Raw genomic sequence first — 25,885 nt, 5'->3', positions numbered from 1 at the left:
TGTATCCTGATCCTTGCCGACGCCGTCCCCGATTCGAACTCTCTGGATCAGCCAGGGCTGGACCTCGGCACTTACCCTCCAGAAAAAGACTCGCTCTGTCACTGGGGGGACTTCATGTGTTGAGAGCCTGCTTTGTGTCTGCGCTGTGCTGGGCCTGTGGTTATAACAGGGCATGAGGCAGACAAGGCACCCCACTCAGGCAGTTTGTAGCTAGTGAGAAGAGATCCACAATCAACATACTCATAAATAAATATGACCATATCACATGGTGACATGTACCAGGAAGAAAACAACTTAATGAGCTAGAGCTTTGCTACTATACAAGTGTGCTCTGCAGACCAGCAGCATCCAAGCACCAGGGAGCTCACCAGAAAGGCAGAGTCTCAGGCCCTGCCCAGATCTCCTGAATCTCCATTTCAATGAGATCCTCAGGGGATGCCTATGGTCAAGGGGTCAGGAATTCATTCCAAGCATGGTTATTACCCCAGGGGAAAAGAAATATTCATTAACATATTGAGACCTGAATATTCTCAGTTTCTGGAAGCTCTGTCTTGCAGGTAGAGGGAACAACCAGTACTACCAATCAGAAAATAATGTCCTTAAAGCCACATCTGGAACTTCCCTGGTGATCTGGTAGTTAAGACTTTGCCTTCCAATGCAGCGGGTGTGGGTTCAATCCCTAGTAGAGGAACTAAAATCCCACATGCCTCACAGTCAAACAACCAAAACATGAAACAGAAACAATACTGTAACAAATTTAATAAAGACTTTTAAAATGGTCCCTATCAAATAAAAAAAAAAAAGCTTCCCTGGTGGCTCAGTGGTAAAGAATCTGCCTGTCAATGCAGGAGACGTGAGTTCAATCCCTGGGTCAGGAAGGTCACCTGGAAGAGGAAATGGCAATCCACTCCAGAATTCTTGCCTGGAAAATCCCATGGACAGAGGAGCCTAGGGGGCTATAGTCCGTGGGATTGCAAGAGTCAGACACAACTTAGCAACTAAAACAATAACAATTTTTTTTTTTAATCTTTAAAAAGAAAAAAGCCACAACTAGCTTACTGGGAGGAGAAGGCAATGGCACCCCACTCCAGTACTCCTGCCTGGAAAATCCCATGGATGGAGGAGCCTGGTGGGCTGCAGTCCATGGGGTCGCTAAGAGTCGGACATGAGTGAGCAACTTCACTTTCACTTTTCATTTTCATGCATTGGAGAAGGAAATGGCAACCCGCTCCAGTGTTCTTGCCTGGAGAATCCCAGGGACGGGGCGGGGGGGGGGGGGGGGGGGGCCTGGTGGGCTGCCGTCTATGGGGTTCCATAGAGTTGGACATGACTGAAGCAATTTAGCAGCAGCAGCTTACTGGGGAACCTTAAGCAAGTCACCCCACCTCTCCAGGCCTCAGTTTCCCACCTGGAAAATTGAGGAGTTGAACTAAACAGAGGCTCTTTCGAACTAAAAAAAAAACAACAGTCTTCTGAATGGAGGATTTTGAGGCATCAAGAGTCAAATGACCAGCTAAGAAAGCTATCTGAGGGAGCAGCAGGGCCTTGGAGTCCCAAGACCTACATGTAAGACACGACTGAGCAACTGGGTATGCACATACAGTAAATAAAAACTTAAATGGGAATGAAAACAGCAACTTAAGGAGCCATCTCTGGGTAGAAGGAGGATGAAAGAGAGGGGTATACACAGGTACTTTCTATTTGTTAGGTCTTATTTCTCAAGCTGAGTGATGGGTACATGGATATTTATATAATTCATTCTCTAATATTTATTAATACATCAAGTACTTAAAACAACAACAACAAAAAAAGAAATATGGGAAATGTTTTCCAGGTAGAGGTACCAGCTTGAGCAAATGTCCAAGGACACAAAGTAGCAAGAATATTGCCCCCCTCTCCCAAACTTCACAGCTTGGTTCAGTTCAGTTGCTCAGTCATGTGCAGAGTATTGGAGCTACAGCTTTATCATCAGTCCTTCCGATGAATATTCAGGATCAATTTCCTTTAGGATTGACTGGTTTGATCTCCTTGCTGTCCAAGGGACTCTCAAGAGTCTTCTCCAACACCACAGTTCAAAAGCAACAATTCTTCGGTGCTCAGCCTTCTTTAAAGTCCAACTCCCATATCCATACATGACTACTGGAAAAACCATAGCTTTGACTAGACGGATCTTTGTTGGCAAAGCAATGTCTCTGCTTTTTAATATGCTATAGGTTGGTCATAGCTTTTCTTCCAAGGAGCAAGTGTCTTTTAATTTTATGGCTGCAGTCACCATCTGTGGTGATTTTGGAGCCCCAAAAAAGTAAAGTCTGTCACTGTTTTCATTGTTTCCCCATCTATTTGCCAGGAAGTGATGGGACTGTATGCCATGATCTTAGTTTTCTGAATGTTGAGTTTTAAGCCAGCTTTTTCCACTCTCCTTTTTCACCTTCATCAAGAAGCTCTTTAGTTCCTCTTCACTTTCTGCCATATGCAGGCGTCATCTGCATATCTGAGGTTATTGATATTTTTCCAGGCAATCTTGATTTCAGCTTGTGCTTCATCCAGCCTGGCGTTTCGCATGATGTACTCTGCATGTAAGTTAAATAAGCAGGGTGACAATATACAGCCTTGACATACTCCTTTCCCAATTTGGAACTCCACAGTAGCTTTTCCAAATCTTTATTCCCCCACTTTCCACCTCACCCCTTTCGCCCAGCCCCACGCTCTGCGGCTGACCTTTCTGACCAGATAAGTCCCCTCCCCATCGGATAGGCTCTCACCCCAGTGGCAAGTGTACACCTCTCAAGTGACCATTCAGTACACGAAGGCATGCGTCGCTTCAAACCCTGCAGACTCCAGGAAGACTGGGCGGGGTTCCAGCCCCAGAGCCGGACGCGAAGCGGGGGCGGGGGGGAGGGGGGCCGGCCACTGCAGCTCCGGACAGAAGCGGGCGCTGCGGGGCAGGCCAGGACCGCGGCTCCGCCCGCGCCAGCCTCTGGGTCCCTGGGCGGAAACAAACGCGTTTCCAAGAGGTAATTGTCCGTCTCGTTTAGATAAAAAGGATTGAACGATGGGGAGAGAGTGGGAGGAAAACCGTTCTAAGACCCAATTCGCTAGATAGGCGTCATTAATGTTTCCGAGCTCTTTATTAAAGAAAGAGGTTTGACTCAACAGCTGGAAATCGCGGAGCCTATTTCTTTCTTGTCTGACAGCTGTCCTTTAGAACCGATTCTGCTCAATCATGCTTTACTCTTCCCGGGATGAAATCTTGGCAGGTCTCCTAGCTTTCCGAGAGTCTCTCGTTTATAATCAGGTAATCTACGTGCCGTGGGCAAGCGTTAAAGCAAACCTGCCCGGGTCCAGCTCCCTCTGGCTGGGACACCTGCTGGCTAGGGAGGGCACCGGGCAGTCTCCCTCCCCTGCGAACTTTCTGTTCCTCCTGCTCCTTCCCGGGCTGTCTCTGGCTCTCCAGAGTTGGGGGCAGAGGGAGCGGAAAAGTCACAGCCAAGAAGGTCTACCCAGGACACTGCCCTCTGGTCTTTCGTTTGTTCGGTCCCTAAGTAGTGCCTGATTCTTTGCGACCCCATAGACTGCAGCACGCCAGGCTTCCCTGTCCTTCCCCATCCCCTGGAATTGGTGCAAACTCATATTCATGGCGGAGAAGGCAATGGCACCACACTCCAGTACTCTTGTCTGGAAAATCCCATGGACGGAGGAGCCTGGTAGGCTGCAGTCCATGGGGTCTCTAAGAGTGGGACACAACTGAGAGACTTCACTTTCACTTTTCACTTTCAGCATTGGAGAAGGAAATGGCGACCCACTCCAGTGTTCTTGCCTGGAGAATCCCAGGAATGGGGGAGCCTGGTGGGCTGCCATCTATGGGGTCACACAGAGTCGGACACGACTGAAGCGACTTAGCAGCAGCAGCATGTTCATGAAGTCGGTGATGCCATCCAACCATCTCATTCTCTGTCGTCCTCTTCTCCTCCTGCCCTCAATCTTTCCAAGCATCAGGGTCTTTTCCAATGAGCTGGCTCTTCGCATCAGGTGGCCAAAGCATTGGAGCTTCAGCTTCAGCATCAGTCCTTCCAATGAAATCAGGTGTGATTTCCTCTAGGATTGACTGGTTTGATCTCCTTGCAGTCCAAGGGGCTCTCCAGAGTCTTCTCCAGTACCTCTCGTCTTGAAAGATTCCAGATGCTGACACTTTCCCTCAGGAGCACTTTTGGTAGGCTCCTTGGAGACCCACAACACCATTTGGTTGCAGCACCCCTAAAAAGAAGTGTGCTTCCTCTTTCATGGTGCTTACAGCCCCTCAGCTTCTGCATCCCTCCTCACAAGTCCAGCCTCATTCTGTGGGAGTCCCCTAAGTGGAAGCTGTCTTCAACAGGGTCCTCTCCAAGAAGGCCTCATTCTTTTTTTTTAATGATTTATTATTTTTCCTGATTCTTTGTGGAATCTTAAGTTCCCCAACCAGGGATCAAGCCTGCACGCTCTGCATTGGAAGCATGGAGTCTTAACCACTGGACCACCAGGGAAGTCCCAAGAAGGCCTCATTCTGCTCCTTAACGTGGAGTCTACATGTGCCCTAAGAGAATCACGCAGCTGGAAGTGCAGCCCCTTGGCTAGGAACTACCCCCCAACTCACCAGATTCTAGATCCACAGCCTCTCCCCTCCAAGGCTCCCCAAATAGTTCTCCCAAAGTCTATTTCTCCTGGTTTGAGGGGGAGGGGGGACAGGCAGAGTGAATGCCCTGACATCTTTCTAAAGAGAGTCTTCGGTAGGGTTCCTGGGGGACATTCTCTCTTTGACAGGCAGGTAACTGAGGACATGGCTCTTAGCCCTGCTGCCTCCCCGCCTCCTGAGTTCTAAACTCATTTTAAGTTCAGCAGCTCTGGCCTTGGAGGCCTCAGCTGAAATTCTGAGGTGAATGGAAAAGTCTTTGCTTATGTCTTATTAGTTTCCAACCTTGGCCTGAGAGCACCATCTCTAACCTCAACCCAGGAAAGACCTCACCAGAGGATACGCCCAGAACACAAACCTGTCCCTCTCCTGGTAAATTCTTCATGCTCCAGCCATTTCCAACAGGCAAGTTGCATGTCAGCTCCTGAGCTCCCAAACCTCACGTCTGCTCTCACTTTGCCTTTCCTTCCACCAGAGGAGTTCTACTCCACTTCTCCACTTGCCTCACTCCTTGAGGTCTTTGAAGACCAGAGTCAAAATGTCTCCTTCTCTGGAAAGCCTTCCCTGGTGCCCCCTCCTCCGTACTTCCACAGGCCTTGCCACAATTCATGTTCTGTTATGATTACCTCGATCTGTACCTATCTCCCCAACTTGATTCCGAGCTCTTTGAGGGCAAGGATGGAACTGTTTTGCTGAGTGTGTTTACATTGTTTGCATGAAAAACAGTTTCAAAAAGAAAGCAAAATCATCCATAATCCCAGCACTTTTAAAAATTTTAGTTGATTTACAATGTTGTGTTAATTTCTGCTGTACAGCAAAGTGATCCAGTCATACATATATATACATTCTTTTTTATATTCTTTTCCATTATGGTTTGCCATAGGATACTGAATATAGTTCTGTGCGCTATACAATAGGACCTTGTTGTTTATCCTTTCCATATAATAGCTCCGTCTGCTAACCCCAACCTCCCACTCTGTCTCTCTCTCAACCCCTCTCCTTGGCAAACAGGAGTCTGTTCTCTGTGTCCATGAGTCTGTTTCTATTTCCTAAATAGGTTTATTTGTGTCACATTTTAGATCCCACATATAAGTGATATAATATATGGTATTTGTCAATTTCTGACTTACTTCACTTCATATGATAATTTCTAGCTGCATCCATGTTGCTGCAAATGGCATTCTTTTTTTCCCCCTTTTTATGGCTTAGTATTATTCCACTGTGTATATACACCACTTCTTCTTTATCCATCCTTCTGCTGATGGACATTTAGGTTGCTTCCACGTCCTGGCTATTGTGAATAGTGCTGCTATGAACATAGAGTTACATGTATATTTTTGGATTAAAATTTTATCTAATTGCTGGCTCATATGATGGCTCTATTTTTGTTTTTCTGAGGAACCGCCATACTTCTCCATAGTGGCTGTACCAACTTACACTCCCATCAACAGTGCAGTAGGGTTCCCTTTTCTTTACATCCTCCCCAGCATTTGTTATTTGTAGAGTTTTTAATGGTAGCCATTTTGATTGATGACCAGCACTTACTTTTGATATTACAGAAAGGACAAAGAATCTTCCTTCTCCTGTGTGTCCCACCAGCCTTACCTCCAATGACAAACACTTTTAAGAGGGTGATATGATTCTTTACTGCCTTTTCCTGGCACACATGTGCACACACACACAGAATTTTATTTCTTACGATCAGCTTCATCCACAATATCCATTTTCACTTAACAGTCTGTCTTGGATATCTTTCCGTATTATTGCATATGATTCTACCACATTCATTTTTTAAATTATATGTGTGTGTGTGTGTGTATAAATAGAAAATTTTCCATTTTAACCATTTTTAAGTGTATGATTTAGTGGCATTAATTACATCCACCATATCATGCAACCATCACCACTATTTCCAAAACAGAAGCTCTGTACCCATTAAGCAATGACTCCTCATGCTCCCTGGCCCCTCTCTCCATAACCTCTGGTTAGGGTGACCTCAAATCTACTTTCTGGCTCTACAAATGCCCCATTAAAAAAAAAAGGCTGAATATTATTCCACAGTAGGAGATGTTATCATCTATTTAACCATTCTGTATTAATAGACATTTTTGTTGTCCCCAAGTTTTTGATAACAAGCAAAGCTGCTACAAATCACGCAGAAAGTTGAGGAATGGGTTGCTGGTTGCTGAGACATAGGGCGTGTGCATTCAAAAATCTAACAGACACTTTTCAGCCTGTGCATCACTTTTCACAGGAAGGTTTCTGACCCCCATTTCCAGGTAGTCTGGTTTAATAAGAGTGCACTGGGGCCCGGCAACCTGAATTTTTATAGACATCCTACCTGATCAACGTGATATGAGAACACACAATGAGAAACAGAGCCATGCGGCCATGTTGCCGGGCCCCCAGCATCTGCCCTCTTCCCTGCAGCAACATCATAAACTGTGACACCCCAACCCACAGCCTGCTGCCAACAAGCCAAGGCTGCCCTGATGAGTCATCAGGCACAGTGAGCAGACCCTTAGGGTGACAAAGCCTCTAAGGAAATCTTGATGGATTGTGTGTCTCCCAACCTGGAAGCCCTGAGTCACCCTGGTTACCAAGCAGCTCCCAATTATGTTAGCTTTGCCCTTTGTGGGAGGCAAACTCACCCCTCATTCAAATTGGGGCCCATCAAGGAAAAGTTTATCTCCCTGGGGAAATGATGACTCACGCAACAGAAGTGCTGGGTGAAGGACAGAGAGGAGAGGAGAAGAGAAAAGAGACAGAAACAAGGCTGAATTCATTCCGGGGGTGGGAGGAATTAAAAGGTGAAGGAAGAAGGAGTAGAGAGGGAAAGAAAGCAAAATGACTAGAATTTGAGGGAAGTCATAGAAAGGAACGAAAGAGAAAGGGGAGGGGGAGCAGGAAGGAGGAGAGGAGGAGAGAAAGGAAAGACGACACGGAGCAGAACGTGGGATGAGCGCCTCAGCTGGCATTTTGGATCCGTCCAGAAAAAACTGCTCGTCAGATCTCGGGAAGACTCCGGTGGTGTCTGGCTTGGTTCTCAGGCCCTATCAATAAGCCAACTTGCATTTTCAGCCTCACCAGCATTCCCCGGCAGTTTTCTGGGGGTGAGCAGTGGAGGTCAGTCTCTGAGCAGCGGGCAAAAACATATTGAGGAGCAGTCATACCCTGTGTGCCCAGGTAAGGGGTACGGCCTTCCTAGTTATTTGGCAACGAGGAATAGATCTTCAAAAAAGGTGCATACTCCTTGCACAATGTCTTAGCTATAGACGATGCTCCTTGCAGTGCTAGTTATGGTAAAAGAGAAAAAAGAATGAAGGCAGAAATGAAATGTGGTTTAATAGATTTATGATACATTCTTATGACACACTGTGATATAGCCATTACAGTGGTATAGTTGAGCCCTTAATAAAATGGGGCAAATCTTCACAACACTAGATGAAAAAAAATAAGTACGTGTTTAAATTAATCTTTAAAATGGTGTGATTCAAACTTCCCTGGGGGTCTAGTGGTTATGACTCTGTGTTTACACTGCAGGGGGTGCAGATTTGATCCCTGGTCAGGGAAGTTCTGCATGCTACAGGATGTGACAAAATAATAATAATAAAGGTATGATTCCAATTTTGTTCGTGGATATGGGTGTAATGGGGATGGCGTTGCCTCTGCCCTGACCCAAAGTCTTCTGCAAGCTCAGTTCAGTACTGTGCTAAGAGGAAGTTGTCTTGTTTTTCTTTTTTGTCAATCTCATGTCCAGCCTCTACCCCTTTCTCACTAGCTTCTTGCTCTCCCTGTAGGGGACATTCCCATCAAAGTCTTGCCAGGGCGGTAATTCCTAGTCCCTGCTCACACTGCAGAAGCCCATATGATTGGCTTCCTCTTCTGCCTGCTCCTGGTGTAGCCGGAGGCCCACCTGTGACCACGACAGTGGAAGTCACTCGGTCTTGCAGTGTGATCCTGACCAGGCTCCTGCCACTGGGCCCCCTGAGCCCATCCCCTGGGAATACTGACGTGTGCATGCTTAGTCGCTTCAGTCGTGTCCAACTCTGTGCGACCCCATGGACTGTAGCCTGCCAGGCCCCTCTGTCCATGGGGATTCTCCAGGCAAGAATACTGGAGTGAGTTACCATACCCTCCTCCAGGGGATCTTCATGACTCAGGGATCAAACCTGCCTCTCTTACGTGTCCTGCATTGGCAGGTGGGTTCTTTACCACTAGTGCCGCTTGGGAAGCCCAGGGAACACTGATGGTCTAAGAAATTTCCTTTTGGTTTAAGGAGTTGGCCTTGGTTGGCCACCAGAAGCCTGGTCTGACACTTTCCCTGGGTTCAGCTGCTGGAAGTTCGGCCACCACTGCCCGCTCAGTGGGCGGCCCCCCTCCCTTCCTTGGGTTAGGGTGTCCTGGGGCTGCATGAGAAACTGCCTGTCTGGGGTAATCAGGTGGGGCCTGCACCCTGGGGCTGGGCAGCCGGTGAAAGAGGAGCTGGATAGGATGCAGTTAATTCTTCTCCAGAAACCCAAGGAGGATGAGCTGGCAGAGGTCCTGAACACAGGCTGCAGGATGTGCTCTTCTCAGTGACAGTAGGTAAATAGTAACTGGCTCCCAAAAAACTGGCCCCGCAAGCCAATGAATAGCTGACAGCATAACCTGAAAAACAAGGTCTGGGGAAGAGATAGGAGGGCTTCCAGCTCTCAGATAGGACCAGAGAAAGGCCAGGAACCCAAGGGATGGCTCAGAGAGGGAGGCACCACCCGCCAGGAGTGAGAATCCACCGACTCTGGAGGTCCCAGGACTTGCAGCACTGTCCGTGTCAGCTATGCTGATCTATACTATCTTTGCTGGGCAGAATTCCGTCAGAAGCCCTTAGATGAAAAGGGTCTCTGGGTATCCCTTGGGGAGGATTGAGGAAAAACAGCTGGAAAGATGATCCCCATTTCACAGCTGGTCTGGTAGGGGGAGCCAGGGGCAAGAATGGGTAGCAATGTTTGTTGTTATTTTTTAGCAATGGGTTTTTAAAAAAAAATCTTTTGGGACTTCCCTGGTGGTCCCTGCCTGCCAATGCAAGGGACACAGGTTTGAGCCTTGGTCCTGGAAGATCCCACATGCCAGGCAGCAACTAAGCCCAAGTGCCATGACTACTGAGCCCATGTGCCCTCGAGCCCATGCTCTGCAGCAAGAGAAGCCACCAGAGTGAGAAGCAGGTACACCGCAACTAAAGAGCACTGCAACTAGAGAAAGCCTGCATGCAGGAATAAAGACCCAGAGCGGTTAGAAAATAAATAAACACATAAAATTTTTAAAAAATCGATTGAAGTATAACTCAGATACTGAGGAATGCACCCAAGTAATTTTTGCAAAATATAAACACACCTGTGTAACCATTACCTAGGCCACGACAAAAAACATAACTCAGGATCTCAGAAGTTTCCCATTTGGTGACAATGATGATTTTAAAGAGGAAAGTAGACAGGGTCTGAGAGCAAAGGAGGAAGGAAAGAAAAGATCCTCCCAGGTGCCAGTTGACTGACACGTGGTCCTGGAAACACAGCAGGAGGCCCCCCTCGTCTGTATTAGCACCAGCTGTTGAACTGGCCTGCATGCAGAGCTCCAGGATACATACCCGGTATTCAGAATCTGCCCTTGGGAACTTGATGAGCCATGGGCAACCCTGCCAAGAAAAGCAAGGAACTGGGTGTTTGGAGAAGATCACAGACCAGGTAGGACAGGGCTGAGAGCCTGAGGGCAAACAGAAAAGAGAGTTGCTTCCAGGCTGGGAGGGCCTGGGAATGCCTGGTCCCAGGGGAGTGGCTGCCACAGTCACTATTTGTTCCCCCAAGTTACTGTTTGTCCAAGAATGATTCATGTAGGTTCCACTGATCAGTCCCTCCTTCTCTTCCCCACTGTGAGCTGCTGTGCCAAGGGCAGAGGGGCACGGGGGGACATGCACAGCTGTGACGCCAGGGAGACATGAGTTTGAACCCCAGCTCTAAGCTGTGTGACTCTGGAAAATTTCATTCCCTCTCTGACTTCAGTCAGAGAAATGGGACAATAACTTCATGCAATAGCTGTGAAGAGGAAATGAGATAAGCCACATAAAATGAGGCACTAAAAAAATGCTTGCTCACTTTTCTTTGTCCTTTTTCCATTTAACAAATATTTATCTGGGGCCTGGTGGAAAGCAGGCAGCTGTGCTAGGTGCTGAGAAGAGAGTGGTGAACAAAACCAGTATGGAGACTGGCTCCTGTTATGGAGCTTAGAGTCTAATGAGGGAGAGACATTCAATAAACAAACATATACACATTGTGAAAGAGAAGTACAATGTGTTATGAAAAAGAACATCAGGACTTCCCTGGTAATGCAGAGGGTGAGAATCCGCCTGCCAGTGCAGGGGACATGGGTTCAATCCCTGTTCTGGGAACTTTCCACACGCTGCAGAGCAACCAAGCCCACATACCACAATTACTCAGCCCGTGCTCCAGAGGCAGAGAGCTGCGATTACTGAGTCCCTGCGCCACAACGACTGAAGCCGTGAACCTAAAGCCTGTGCTATGCAACAAGAGAAAAGTGAAAGTGAAGTTGCTCAGTCGTGTCTGACTCTTTGCGACCCCGTGGACTGTAGCCTACCAGTCTTCTCTGTCCATGGGATTCTCCAGGCAAGAATACTGGAGTGGGTTACCCTTTCCTTCTCCAGGGGATCTTCCCGGCCCAAGGATCAAACCCAGGTCTCTCGCATTGGAGCCAGATGCTTTAACCTCTGAGCTACCAGGCAATGAGAAGCCGGTGCAGAAGGGCTGCAGCTAGAGAGCAGTCCTTGCTGTCCACAACTAGAGAAAGCCTGCGTGTAGTAACGAGGACCCAGCACAGCCAAAAATAAATTAATAATAAATAAATAAAGCAGTGTATACATGTCAAAAAAAAAAAAGAATATCAGTGGTGACTTCCTTCCAACAGAGTGGTGAAGGAAGGCCTCTTGGGAGAGGTAACACTTAAACTAAGACCTTAAAGGATGAGAATGAACCAGGCGTTTTGGAAAGCAGGACCCAAAGTGGGAAAAAGGCACAGATTTTGAAGCCAGATATGGATGGGTTTCAAATCTTGGGCCCACTGCCTAGCAGCTGTGGGACTTAAGGTAAGTTCCTTTACTAGTTGGGGCCTCAGTTTTATCTTCCTTAAAATGGGCTAAAAACACTTTACAGAATTGTGACAATTAAACCCAACTGTGTATATCAAATGCCCTGCCTGGAGTCTCAGTAAAGATCAGTTCCCTTCCTGTACCAGCTCTTGATTAATTGCTGAGCAACTGGCATAGAAATGATGCATGCACGCATTTAACGCACGTGCGCGCACACACACACACGTGCAGTACATACACACCATCAAAAACACACACAGGCAGGACACAGGTACCTCCTCAAACTGGGGATTCAAGGAGAGGTCTATGAAGGGACTCTGCAGAGATATGGCAGGGACTGAGGAGAGAAGCAAGGAATAGTGCAGTCCCTCAGGGCAGCTAACTGCGGGGGCCTGAAAGGAGGACAGTGGTTACCAGAACCACAGAGAGGGTGTGGAGAGGGTGCCTGAGGGACACAGCTGACTCACACGGACCTGGTAGGGAGGGAGCTGGGGAATAAAGAGTCTGATCCCACTTCCCTTTTCCCTCTGATCTCCTCTAGGCCTCACAGTGGCCAAACTCAGACGCAGGCTGGAGGCCACAGTTATTGTTGTATGGCATGCTCAGTCGCTCAGTGTGTCCCTTTGCGTCCCCACGGACAGTGACCCACCAGGCTCCTCTGTCCGTGGGGTTTCTCCAGGCGAGAATACTGGAGAGGGTTGCCATGCCCTCCTCCAGGGATCTTTCTGACTCAGGGATGGAATCCACATCTCTTTTGTCTCTTGCATTGGCCGATGGGTTCTTTACCACTAGTGTCATCTGAGAAGCCCTCTGTCCTCCACACATGATTTCTTTTTAATTTTTAAAAATTTATTTATTTTTATTGTATTCTATTTGTTTGGCCATGTTGCTCAGCTTTTGGGATCTTAGTTCCCTGACCAAGGATCAAACCCGTGCCCCCTGCAGTGGAAGGACAGAGTCCTAACCACTGGACCACCAGGGAATTCTATGACTTCTTTTTTAAAAAAAATAAATAAGAAACGCTCCTAGTGTTCGGAAAAGAAAGAAAGGAATGAGGGAAAGAAGGAAGACAGGTCCTTGTCCAACTCCTAGTACCTGACACCATGATTGACACATAGTAGGCCCTCAGGTATGTGTCCCCATTTCTAAAGGGGAATAGCACTACCTGCTATTTGTTTTGAAGATGAAATAAAACTCTCCAAAGAACCTGGCCCAAAGTCAGACCAGTCTATAAAGACCTCGATATTCCTCAAAGGGCGTAGGGCGGAGGGAAGGGAAGAGGGTCCTTGTGGGTTGGCAGGGGTCTCCGCCACCGCGGAACTCACAAAGGGAGCCTTGTGCGGGAGTGGTGGCAGGATGCTTCGAACGACAGCTGGGCCCAGGGCTGCCAGGCCTGGGCTGGGCTGGGTTGGGCACTCTGCCACAGGCGGCCCTCTGAGGGCCTTTTCATCTGAGTCCCAGCTGCCACTTGGCCGGCTGGCCCGAAGCCCAGCAGCCTGGAGAGGAGAGGGGCTGGCAGCTTTGTCTCAGGAAGAAGAACAAAGAGGAGGGCAGAAGGAAGCAGTGCTTGCTCTTGGATTCAGGCCAAAGGGAAACAAGATCCAGTTCTAGGCAACACCAAGGTACTGTATGAATTCCTTTGTTGCGTAGCATTAAGCAAGACAGTTCCACAGAGACCGTCTCAAACGATATCCCAACCCCCACCATGTTACAGGTGGAGAACTGAGGCCCAGAGACGGGCAGGGACCTGGCCAAAGTTACAAGTGAATGGCAGAGCCACAGCTGGAAACCCGGTCGTCTCTTGTCCCCTGGTGCTGAAGGATTCTGAAAGAGGCACTTCACCTCTGGGATCCCTGGGGTTCTCATACGTAAAAATAGAGGTGCTAATTCCTATTTTGAATGGTGAGGGTCAAATGTACTAATGGATATAAAAGGAAGAAGAGGGCTATTTGACTTGGGTCTTAAAGGCTGTGTAGGAGTTTTCCAGAGAGAAAGCGCTGGTGAGGAAAGGCATTCTGAGCACAAAGAACAGCATAAACAAAGTTCAAGAAAGTATAGGAATGTAGGTTATTTCAGGGCAGCTGGAGCTGGGGGAGAAACCGGAAATGGGGCCCAGGCTTCTTGATGCTGTCAGAAGTGCCCACTGCCCCTCCAAGTGTCCAGCCCTTCTTTCTGTGGTGATGACCTTTCAGAACTCAGCCTCCCCATGGAATCATTCTGGCCCATGCAGCTGATCAGCCCTCTGGGAGAAGTCAGACAATGTGAGGGGAAGGGGCTTCATGTGCTGGGCAGAGCTGACCTGGCCCGTGGGAGGCTCCCTAACCCAGATGCGGCAGGCAGGGAGGCCTGCTTTGAGGAGGTCACAGCTGTCTCCCCATGGTTCAGTCCTGTTTGCAAGTCATAGTATTCAAGGTGTACACTTGTACCCAGTGTCTCAGTCCATCCAGGCTGCTATGACAAAAATACTGTAAATTGAGTGGTTTATAAAGAACATTTATTTCACACCGTTCTGGAGGTTAGGAAGTAGAAGATCATGGTGCTGGTGGATCTAGTGTCTGATGAAAGCCCACTTTCTGGTTCATAGACGGCCATCTTCTTTCTGAGTCCTCATATGATGGAAGGAAGGAGCCAGAGAACTCCCTGGGGGTCTCTTTTACAAGAACACTAATCCCATCATTTCATGACTTAATCACCTCCCAAAGGCACCACCTAACATCATCACATTGATGATTAGGTCTCAATGTGACTTTTGGAGGGAGATAAACGTTCAGACCACAGCACCCAGATACAAAGCAATTCTTTACAGTCACAGAAAGAATTCTGGAGTGAGAAAGACATGGAGTTTAAGCTTGGTTCTGTCAGTTACCAGCTGTGTGGCCTTCTGTCCATTCACTGAACTTCCCCGAGCCTCAGCTCCCTCATCTGTAGAGTAATCTAACTGCTTGGAAGAACTCATACAAGAGTCTGTGTTCAGTGTGGTGCGCTCCACACATGATCATTTTCATTTACCTCCTTTCCCTGGCACAGTTGACCCCTCTGCTGGGAGGAGTCCCTGGCAGGCTTCTCTCAACAAAGCTTTCCCCGCCTCAAGACCCAGCTTACGGGCCACCTCTCCCATGAAGCCTTTCCAAATCCCTCACACCAAAAAGCTGACTTCCTTTTGGGCTGCCTTGTGCTTGTCTTTGTTATTGTGTTTTGTTTTGCTCTTTCACACTTTTTCATGTTCACTGCAACTAGTGACATAATATAAATATGTATTAAGAAAAATATTTCTTTTTTACAGATTTGTTTGCTTGTTTTGACTGAGCTAGGTCTTCGTTGCTGTGTGGGCTTGCCTCTCGTTGCAGCAAGCAGGGGCTACTCTCTAGTCGTGGTGTACACATTGCAGTGACTGCTTTTGTTGTGGAGCACAGGCTCTAGGACACGAGGGCTTCAGAAGCTGTGGCTTCTGGGCTCTAGAGCACAGCTCAGTAGTTGTGGCACACAGCTTAGCTGCTCTGTGGCATGTGGAATCTTCCCGCATCAGGGATCAAACCTGCGTCTCCCGGGCTAGCAGGTGGATTCTTTACCACCGAGTGCCACCAGGGAAGCCCAAGAAAATTTCTTAATTTCTTAATTTCTTAATCAATAATTTCCCCTCTATTTCTATCCCATTCACACGGAATAACCAACACTAATATCCACTGTGCATCCTTCTACACTTTTCTAAGTATACGTTCACATGTGTGTGCTTGTGCTCAGCCGTGTCCGACTCTTTTCGACCCTTTGGACTGTAGCCTGCCAGGTTCCTCTATCCATGGGATTTTTCAGGCAAGAATACTGGAGTGGGTTGCCATGCCCTCCTTCAGGGGATCTTCCTGACACAGGGACTGAACCCACATCTCCTGTGTCTCCTGCATTGTAGGCAGATTCTTTACCCACTGAGCCATCAGGGAAGCCCATATGTTCACATAAATAGATATAAACTTATATATTGAATTCCCATAGTATATATACACTGCTCTGATGTTTATTTTTAATTGCTTAATAAATCATGAGAGGCTTCCCAAGTGGTGCAGTGGTAAAGAATCTGTCTGCCAATACAGGAGACACCCGGTCTGATCACTGGATCAGGGAGATCCCCTGGAAGATGACATGGCCACCTACTCCAGTATTCTTTCCTGGAGAACCCCATGGACAGAGGAGCCTGACAGGCTCCATGGGGTTGCAAAGACTTGGACACAACTGAAATGACTTTAACATGCATGGATGCGTGGGTTTTGGGGAAGAGGATCACCGAGACAAAGTGGCATTTTCATCACACTCTATCAAGGATACACATTATCATCATAATTTCTGACTCCTGCTGTTGACCTTGATCACCTGGATAACTACCTGGCAAAGTTGTCTCTGTCATTTTCTCCACTGTGCATTTACTCTTCTATTCTCCTCTCTTTCCATATTGTCCTCTTTAGAAGGTCACTATGCAGGCCTATACTGCTGCTGCTGCTGCTGCTGCTGCTAAGTCGCTTCAGTCATGTCTGACTCTGTGCAACCCCATAGACGGCAGCCCACCAGGCTCCCCCGTCCCTGGGATTCTCCAGGCAAGAACACTGGAGCGGGTTGCCATTTTCTTCTCCAATGCATGAAAGTGAAAAGTGAAAGTGAAGTTGCTCAGTCGTGTCTGACTCTTAGGGACCCCATGGACTGCAGCCTACCAGGCTCCTCTGTCCATGGGATTTTCCAGGCAAGAGTACTGGAGTGGGTTGCCATTTCCTTCTCCAAGAGTTATTCCCCATTTCATAAGGATTGTGTTTTTTTAAATAGTTATTTTTAATTTTTTAAAGTTTTATTTATTTATTTTTGGCTGCACTGGGTCTTCGTGGCTGTGCAGGGTCTTTCTCTAGTTGCAGGGGGAGGGGGCTATTCTCTAGCTGGGATGGGAGGACTTCTAGTGCCCGTGGGCTCCAGCAGTTGCAGCTCGAAAGCTCTGCTGCTGCTGCTAAGTGGCTTCAGTAGTGTCAGACTCTGTGTGACCCCATAGACGGCAGCCCACCAGGCTCCCCCATCCCTGGGATTCTCCAAGCAAGAACACTGGAGTGGGTTGCCATTTCCTTCTCCAATGTATGAAAGCAAAAAGTGAAAGTGAAGTTGCTCAGTCGTGTCCGACTCTTAGGGACCCCATGGACTTCAGCCTACCAGGCTCCTCCATCCATGGGATTTTCCAGGCAAGAGTACTGGAGTGGGGTGCCATTGCCTTCTCCCTCACAAGCTCTCAGTTCAGTTCAGTTCAGTCACTCAGTCATGTCCGACTCTTTGCGACCCCATGAATCACAGCACACCAGGCCTCCCTGTCCATCACCAACTCCCGGAGTTCACTCTCTTTTGCTTAGTTGTGGCCCCTGGGTTTAGGTGCCACGGGGCATGTGGAATCTTTCTGGCCCAGGGGGGCCCCAGGGATTAAACCCAGGTTCTCTGCATCGGCAGGCAGATTCTTTAATAATAATATATTAATAATCCCGGATCACCAGGATTATATTTTACCAGCAAAATAACACACACAGCAGGTACCTAGCATTTGCTGCACTTTAAGCAGCTGATCTGAGGTGACTATATAATCCACTCTCCCATGGAGACTATATAATCAACTCTCCCCTGGAGACTCACTTTTCTTACCTGTAAAATGGGTGTTTCTCATCCTTCACCCCCACGACTGTATGAGTGGACAGGGTCCAGGGCGTCAACGTCAGTTCCCTCTCCCTTCCCCATTTGGCTGTCCAGCAACCCAGACACGAGAGGGGCAGTGACCAGCCTAGGGTGTCACCGCCGACTGCAGCCCAATCAGGGCTCTCACCACACCCTGGGTAGGATTCCCCCACCCCCGGGCGGGAGCCAGGTGCACTTCGGCCGGCCACAGGTACCCCTCACGGGCCAGCGCCCGCGGGGCCGGGGAAGATGAGCCAGACCTCGGCGCCCGACTCCCGGCCAAGTGGCCGGGCCGCGCCCCCCGCGGGCCGGCGGACGGTGAGTGCGAAGCCGGCAGCGGGCGTGCAGACCCGTCCTGCTCCGGGCCCGCCGCCCTCCCTTTCCCCACTCCTTCCAGGGCCCTCTAACCCTTCCCTCCCCGCAGGTCCGGGTTCCCCTGCTTCGGGCGCGCCCCTCTCGGCCTGCGGCTGGGGGCTCTCCGCCTGGGCTGTTCCTGCCGCTTCGATCTCTCCTGCAGCGCCCCGGTCTCGGCGCTGGTTCCGGCTCAGTCCAGCCGATCCTGGTTGCCCTCTTTCCGGCTTGGCTGCCTTTGTGTGGTCTCCTCCCTGTCTGCTTTGTGTCTCTTCTCGCAGCCCCTCTGGCTTGCCCCTCCTCCTTCCCTGCCCCACCCCTCCTGCCGGTGGGAGAAGCCCCCACCGGGGGCGGGCCCGAGTATCGTCCCCTCACCCCCACCCCACCGCAACCCTTCTGCAACCTGAACCCCTGCCCTCTGGCTGGCTCCTGAGTCTTCCTGCTTGCCTGTTTCCTCCCAGGATTTGAGAGGGTGGAGGGGGGAGTGTGGACCAAAGGGGAATATCAAGAAAAAGCCCAGTGCACTCTAGTATCAAAACATTCTCACCTCTGCCGGGCTAGGTGCCATCTCGAAGGCTTGTAGGAAGGGAAAGCAGACCCAGCCTTGGGGTGACTATGGCATTTTCCAGTCAGGTGATGACAGCCTTATTGTTGTTGGCTGTTGACAAAGTCACCTGGTCAGAGGCGTGGCCACCCAACGTGCCCAATAAATGTCTGAATTAATTACCAGAAGAGGGAGGAAGCCTGGACGGCCCCTGACATGAAGTAGGGCAAGACTGGCCTTTATTAGAACCGCGGGGTGCTCCTGTGAGTGCTCCTGTGAGTCAGTGCTGAGGGTGAAAGTGAAAGTGAAATCGCTCAGTCGTGTCCGACTCTTTGCGACCCCGTGGACTGTAGCCCGCGACTCTTTGCGACCCCGTGGACTGTAGCCCACCAGGCTTCTCTGTCCATGGGATTCTCCAGGCAAGAGTACTGGAGTGGGTTGCCATTTCCTTCTCCAGGGGATCTTCCCCATCCAGGGATCGAACCCAGGTCTCCTGCATTGCGGTCTCCTGCATTGCAGGCAGACGCTTTACCCTCTAAGCCACCAGGAAAGCCCTAAGTGCGGTTCAATTCAACAGACACATTGAGCAGCCCCCTGTGCTGAGCCCTGCAGCATGTACTGGTAACATGAAGATGAATCTGGGAATAGTCCTCCCTTAGGAACCTTCCACGGTGTGGGGGATTCAGATGAAGGGACAAAATTACAAGACAGAGATAAGTACTATGATGAGGGAAGTACATGAGCCTCTGAAATCAAGCAGACAACCCATCCAGAAAATTCCCAGAGCAATTAACTTGAAGGCTGAGCGACGGGACCGTGGGTGGTAAGCGAGTGACGTCCTGTGGACAGCGGGGCCCAGCGTGCTCTGGTTGGGTCGGGAAGGGAGACCAGTACGTGGCTTTGGTAGTTGATTGTCAGGGTTACAAAGGGCCTTGTAAACTTCGTTAAGAAGTCTGGAGTTTACCTTTAAAGAAATGTGGGATCACTGAAGTGGTTAATGCGGGTAGTGACTAGATCAGATTTGCACTTCTGAGAAACTGCTCTGGTTTCAGAGTTGAGATTGGATTGGGTGAGGGGACATTCCAGGGAGCCAGGAGCCATGGATCTGACCAGGCATTTAGAATCACCAGGATTTAGTGACTCATTACCTGTGTGTGGGGAGGTTGAGGACATGAGCAGAGTACAAGATTTCAGTCTAGGTTTCTGGCTCAGATGACTGAGACAGGACGCAGTGGGAAAATGTCCAAGTTGTGGTGTGGGGAGAGATCTTGGGGCTTGGGGACATATGACTGGAGATGTCCCTCCACTGACTAGACTAAGAGTGACGTAAGGAAATGTATGAATGTTTGGTGGGGTTAGAGTTGGGCCTGTCTGAGTCATCCCTGTGTACCAGCACTAGCCTGATACCCACATTTCCCCAGCCCATGCACACAGGTCAGGCTTGCCCATCGAGGAATGCTTCAGCAGGGTGACTGGGTAGAACAGGTGGGGAGGAAGGGCCGTGAGGAAGGGCTGGTAGTCTAGAAGAGGGATGGGAAAGAAGTCTTTGTCTGCTAGAAACAAATACAGCAGTATTCATGGATGACGTAGGAGGTTTGGGATTCCCAAAGAGGTTTGGCGTTTTTAGAAAACAAGGAGGGAAAAGGGACAGAATTAAGAAGCTTGGGAACAGGGCCCAGGTCTTGGGTGTTAAAGAAATGTGGGTGAAGATATCAGGGCAGGAGACTATTTTGTTTAGTATCTGGAAATGAGCTTCAGAAACAACATTTGAAGTGATTAGATTCATTAAACTTTCAGAGCTGAAGAGACTCAGAGTTCTCTTCATCCATTTTGCCTCCCTATGTCATAGACGACTAAGCTTAAGCTCAGAGTGGCTCAGGCGGTAAAAAGAGTCTACCTGCTATGCAGGAGACCCAGGTTCCATCCCTGGGTCGGGAAGATCCTCTGCAGAAGGGAATGGCAACCTACTCCAGTATTCTTGCTTGGAAAATCCCATGGATGAAGGAGCCTGGTGGGCCCCAATCCATGGGGTCACGAAGCGCCATACATGACTGAGCGACTAACACACTCAAGCACAGAGAAGGAAGTGAGATGCCCCAGGAACATAGCTAATAACTTGGCAGCAGTGGGACTGGGTGTTGGGAGGGTGGGAGTAGATCACTCATACTGTCCTGCAGTCAGACTGACACGGATTTGATCCCAGCTGCCACTTCCCAGGTGGCACTAGTGGTAAAAACCCACCTGCCAATGTAGGAGACATAAGAGACAGTTCAATCTCTGGATCAGAAACAGCCCCTGGAGGAGGGCATGGCAACCCACTCCAGTATTCTTGCCTGGAGAATCCCATGGACCGAGGAGCCTGATGGACTACAGTCACTGGGGTCGCAGAGTCAGACAAGACTGAAACAACTTATCACACAGCACAGCGACTTCCTCACTTCCTTCTTTCTGACCTTTCCTTACCTGTAATGTGGGGATGTTAAGAGCACCTGTGAGCTTTCAGTGGTAGAGGAGTGAGGAGAATCCATCATCAATCCACTCAGGGGTTAGAGTCTGCAACTTCTCATTTCACTTCCTGGTTTACAGAACCACCTTTGGGTTAACCAAACACCCTTGCCAAAGAGCCTGGAGGTTTATGGGAAAAGGAGAGAGTCACAGGTCCTGGGCTTATTTTTCTCAAGGCTGAATTGTTTGGCTGCTTTCAGAATGCATCTTTTCTCCCCTCTCCATTCCAGCTAGCATAACTGTCCCTTGGTAGGAGCTGTTGCTATGGCAACTTGGTTCTTTCCCCCGAAATCTGGCAGTCTTGAGCTCTCTTAATTCCAGTACTTTAATCTTAGAGGTAGAGCCCACAGACAAGTTGAAAAGGAAGTCACACCTAAATCAGACTGAAGGACATTTCTATACCCCTGGCCCTGCAATGACCTGCAATCAAGTGTCCAGTTTGGAAATCCAGCTTTCCGTCCAACACTGTAGATCTTTCCCACACCAACAGCCATCGCATCCCCTAGGAGACCTTCCCTGACAGCCTCCAGCACTCGTCCACAGAAAGAGCCAATCTCTTTTACCTTTGAGTCTTCCCCCTCAGCACCTACACATTGAAACCATCTGTTTGCTTCTCTCCTCTGTGAGCTCCTCAAGGGCAGGAACTGTGTCATGTTCATCTGCTTAAGAGAAGGCTTGGATGGAATAGGTCCTTCCTACATTTTGTTGGATGACTAGGAAATGAAGAGTGGAGGTGTTTGAAGGTTGAAAATTAACTTCTGTGATGACTAAGTGTAAGCTTCGGGGTAAATCAGATCTGAGTTCAAATCCTGTGACATTATCACTTAATAACCAGTTGATCTTGAGCAACTTAAACCTCACCTTCTTAAGCCTTAGTTTCTTCATCTGGAAAATGGGGGTTTACTACGTTCTTCATAGGATTGCTGTGAAGGTGGAGTTAGTAGCTTTGTACAGTTAATAGACTGTGAGGGGAGGTCTGCTTGTTCCTCATTGTTCCAGCTGCCTGACACAAAGTAGGTGCATACATGCTTTATTGCTGCTGCTGCTGCTAAGTCGCTTCAGTCATGTCCGACCCTGTGCAACCTCGAAGACGGCAGCTCACCAGGCTCCCCCGTCCCTAGGAGTCTCCAGGCAAGAACACTGGAGTGGGTTGCCATTTCCTTCTCCAATGCATGAAAGTGAAAAGTGAAAGTGAAGTCGCTCAGTCGTGTCCGACTCTTAGCGACCCCATGGACTGCAGCCTACCAGGCTCCTCCGTCCATGGGATTTTTCCAGGCAAGAGTACTGGAGTGGGGTGCCCTTGCCTTCTCCAAATGCTTTATTGAATGGATTTTAAATGATGAAAGGTGTTCAGGAAGCTGGTTTGTAAGGATGATAACTGATGTATCACCTCATGTGTAATAATCACTAATAGAGTATTCGGGTATTTTTGTTAGGTCTGTGGGGCAGCACTTAGTATCCCCCAAATGAAGCCTGACCCTCAGTCTCTTTTCAAGTCCCTGTCTGCATTGGCCTGTGGGCATCTCCAGGCAGATACTGCGTGGGTCTTACCCACATTCTTAGTGCTCAGCCCGAGAGAAGAGGCCTCTAAAAATTCTGATGAACAGCTAAATCTATGTTTGCACCATATGTTACCATTTATGAGGCAGTTTTACACCTGCTGTATTTGGTTTTACTGACCTTGTCACTACCAAGGATATTCCTGTTATTTAATCCCATAGGCCCTTATTTTGAAAAAGTACCCATCAAACACATTCTGTTTGTTATGTCATGCCAACTGCAGCCAGAATTTCTGATCTATACGAAATAAGAATTTTTATCACCATTCCCAGAACAGGATGCGGACACACAGTAAGTACCAAAGAAATGATTCCTGGATTGAATTTATGTATGGTTTCTTTAACCTTTCTAAAAGGTCGAAAATGCATTTCTCCCTTTTCCTGATGCCTTAAAAATAAAACAAAACAAACTATGTCTTATATCTAAGCATTCCTGTCAGGAACTCATGTCTTTACAAAAGCTCTAAATCCTTATTTTATGAATAAGGAATCTGAGGCCTAGGGAGGGGGAAAGTCTTGCCACAGGCCACACACTTTAGCAGTATTGTCCCTGCAGCTTGCTTCCACAGCAGCTTCCTCCACTAATATTATGTGACCTAAATGAGAAAATTCAAATGCTTGAATTCGGTATTTTTATTTCAAACCAAAATATTTCCCTCCGTTAAAATGCCTACTCTCTGTAGCATAAATAGAACCCCCTTCCATAAGATGGACATTCCAGTAAGCTGAAGCCAGTTGGCTCCTCTAAATTCTGTAGGGTATTATACTTTGGATGAAAATGAATCATGAGCTCCCTGGAGATGGCGCTGTTGGTCACTCTGCCTCTTGTGCCCCCCAGGAATCTCCGGTCGTGGAGCTGAACGTGGGGGGTGAGTTCTATACCACCACCTTGGGCACCCTGAGGAAATTCCCAGGCTCAAAGCTGGCAGAGATGTTCTCCAGCCCCGCCAAGGCCTGCCTGGATGCCGAGGGACGCTTCTTCATCGATCGCTGCGGCACCTACTTTGGCCCCATCCTGGAATATCTGCGCAGTGGGCAGCTGCCCACCCAGCACATCCCGGAGGTGTACCGCGAGGCTCAGCACTACGAGATCAAGCCCTTGATCAAACACCTGGAGGACACGCCGCAGATCTTCGGTGAGCAGGTGGCGCGGAAGCAGTTCTTGCTGCAGGTGCCAGGCTACAGCGAGAACCTGGAGCTCATGGTGCGCCTGGCGCGAGCCGAGGCCGTGGCGGCGCGCTGCTCCCGGGTCCTGGTGTGCCTGGTACGGAACGAAAAGGAGGATGCAAACTGCGCAGACGCCCTGCGCTCCCTGGAGGCGAACAAAAGGTCAGTGGTCAAATTCGGGCCTTGGAAGGCAGCCCTGGATATCAGTGACCTCCTGGACTGCCTGAACATGGACATTAAGGCCCAAGGGTACCAGGTATGCTATTCACACAACAGTCCGTTACCAGCCAAGGTCTCCGACTACTTCTATACGTTCAGCTTCAGCTGGTGGTGATCCCCAGGGGCCGGGGCTCTTTGTTATGGGCTGTGGTGGGAAGTATGAAATTAAAAGTTGCCTCAAAGAGCCATCTTTCTTTAAACTAAAAAAACAAAAACAAACAAACAAAAAAAACAACAACACAACACACAGGAGTTCCCTTGTGGTCCAGTGGTTAAGAATCCACCTGCCCAATGCAAATGACATGGGTTTGACCCTTGATCCGGGAATATTCCACAGGCTGCAAGGCAACTAAGTCTGTGGGCCAGAACTACTGAGCCTGCCACTCTGGAGGTCTGCTCAGCAACCAGGGAAACCAGCACAATGAGAAGTCTGCCCATGAAAGCTGGGGAGTAGCCCACCCCCCAGCTTGCCACAACCAGAGAAAGCCAGTGTACAACGAAGACACAGTGCAGTAAAAACAAAATTTAAACAAAAAACCAAATAGACATCAAAAATTTCCATGGTGGTCGAGTTGAGTTTTGCCACCAAATATTTGTTTCCCTCTTGGGGTTCTTTACATCCACTGCAACTGACTCCACTGTACTTGCCTACTGAGGTGCAGCTGTTTTCCTCTTTAAAGTCTCATGTACCTGCCAGACCCTTCCCTGAAGTCTAACAGCAATGTGGGGATGAGCTGGAATGTTTCAACCATGCTTTGGCTGGAGATGCGGGATGACAGCAGAAAAGTAATAGGATGTCATGAATCTAGACAGTCAGACCTAAAAATGTAATCCAGCCAGCCTCAGCTTGTGGTCCACTCTTCTAGCCCTGGTGTCTGCCTTCATGAGGAAGATGCCACGTTAGTACTTGGAGTCAATGCTGCTCAGATCTTCTCTCCTGGGTGCTGTGAATGTTGGCTGCTGAAACCTCACAAGTGTCCTCTTCTGTAGAGCAGCAGTTCTCAAAGTGTGGTTCCTAGACCAGCAGCATCCCCAATACCTGGGAACTTGTTAGAAATACAGATTCGCTAGTCCCTACCTCAGACCTACTGAATCAGAAACTTTGGAAGTCTGCCCAACAGTCTGTTTTAACAAGTCCTCCAGGTAATTATGATGCACCCTAATTTTGAGACCTGCTCTAGGAAAGAATTGCCATCTCACTTGTGTGGAGGTTCAAAACACTGATCCCTCACCTCAAGGAGGAACAGGTCTGATGTGGTTCCTATTTTAGCTCCTGTGGGATCAGGCTGAAGTCAGCCTTTGCTGGACACCACATTCCTGTTTAGCGGTCTTCTTCAACTTTACCCTGCTTTCCTCACTCCGCTTCACTTGAGAACACATCCTCACTAAGCCACTTAAACAAGAGACTCTCTCAGGTTCTACTTCTTAACCAAAGACATTAGGTAACTTTAAGGAGGAAACCTTCATCCTTCTCCAAGTTCAGGTCTGGTGTAGATGGCCCCCATTCCCTACCTAGTTGGGAATTCCCTACTACCAGCCGTCCTGGGCTCCCTGGGACTGAAGGTCAAGTTTAACTGCCAAGCTGTAAGGAATTAACACTGAATCAGGAAATTTCAAATTTAAACATAAAATTTCTCAGAACATAGTTATTTTCAGTGAGCATTTTAATTCAGTAACTGCATCTGCTTGTATATATTTTTTATTCTCAAAGCTTGTTCTGTATTTTTCTTTTTTTGTATTTAATATGGCTGACAGTTTAAAGTAGAAAAATGCTAAATGTCTATTTGAACTTAATATCATGAATTAATTCAACATTATTCATAAGGACCCAGAAAAATGTTCATACCCTTTGATCAGTAATTATACTTCTGAGATTTGATTCCAGAAAGTCACTCTGCTCCATAAGATCTAACTAGGATTGCATAAAATCTCACTTTTATGAATTATGGAAAGATCAATGTCCTCCCAAAGATTTCTGCACATTCCAAGAGCGCTTGTCTTCTTACAGTCAGTTCTGGTTCTCTGCTCCTGCTAGATTCATTCAGCATTGGGAT

The 25,885-nt window shown here is 48.5% G+C and overlaps 1 protein-coding gene and 2 long non-coding RNA genes across 6 annotated transcripts; 2 read left to right on the top strand and 1 right to left on the bottom strand.

Moving 5' to 3' along the window:
* Positions 1-1,745: 1,745 nt before the first annotated feature.
* Positions 1,746-18,669, bottom strand: LOC147342489 (uncharacterized). Of its 3 annotated transcripts, none has more exons than XR_015158161.1 (3): positions 18,385-18,669; positions 10,290-10,337; positions 1,746-2,570 (listed from the first exon to the last, which is right to left on the bottom strand). It is a non-coding gene; the product is annotated as an uncharacterized LOC147342489 (long non-coding RNA). The 3 variants fall into 3 exon arrangements; XR_015158160.1 differs by lacking the exon at positions 1,746-2,570 and adding an exon at positions 7,820-7,959; XR_015158162.1 differs by lacking the exon at positions 1,746-2,570 and adding an exon at positions 9,192-9,330.
* Positions 2,906-5,580, top strand: LOC147342490 (uncharacterized). The gene is made up of 2 exons (XR_015158163.1): positions 2,906-3,014; positions 3,778-5,580. It is a non-coding gene; the product is annotated as an uncharacterized LOC147342490 (long non-coding RNA).
* Positions 17,617-24,017, top strand: KCTD14 (potassium channel tetramerization domain containing 14). Of its 2 annotated transcripts, XM_086385764.1 has the most exons (3): positions 17,691-17,804; positions 22,608-22,737; positions 23,284-24,017. In XM_086385764.1, the coding sequence occupies exons 2-3, from the start codon at positions 22,657-22,659 to the stop codon at positions 23,944-23,946; spliced, it is 744 nt and encodes a 247-aa protein (XP_086241890.1). In that variant the 5' UTR covers positions 17,691-17,804; positions 22,608-22,656; the 3' UTR covers positions 23,947-24,017. The 2 variants fall into 2 exon arrangements, with proteins under 2 accessions (XP_086241891.1, XP_086241890.1); XM_086385765.1 differs by lacking the exon at positions 22,608-22,737 and having other exon boundaries at positions 17,617-17,804.
* Positions 24,018-25,885: the final 1,868 nt, after the last annotated feature.

Source organism: Bos grunniens, chromosome 29 (assembly GCF_055505025.1).
Source record: "Bos grunniens cultivar Pamir isolate PY7600 chromosome 29, Bosgru_T2T1.0, whole genome shotgun sequence".
Taxonomy (NCBI): domain Eukaryota; kingdom Metazoa; phylum Chordata; class Mammalia; order Artiodactyla; family Bovidae; genus Bos; species Bos grunniens.
This window is presented reverse-complemented; position numbering and strand designations above follow the sequence as displayed.

Bases quoted from the DNA above. Each gene is read 5' to 3' on its own strand.
- KCTD14 (XM_086385764.1), top strand. From the start codon at position 22,657: ATGCCAACTGCAGCCAGAATTTCTGATCTATACGAAATAAGAATTTTT. The intron at 22,738-23,283 runs GTAAGTACCAAA...TGTGCCCCCCAG, and splicing joins GAACAGGATGCGGACACACA to GAATCTCCGGTCGTGGAGCT.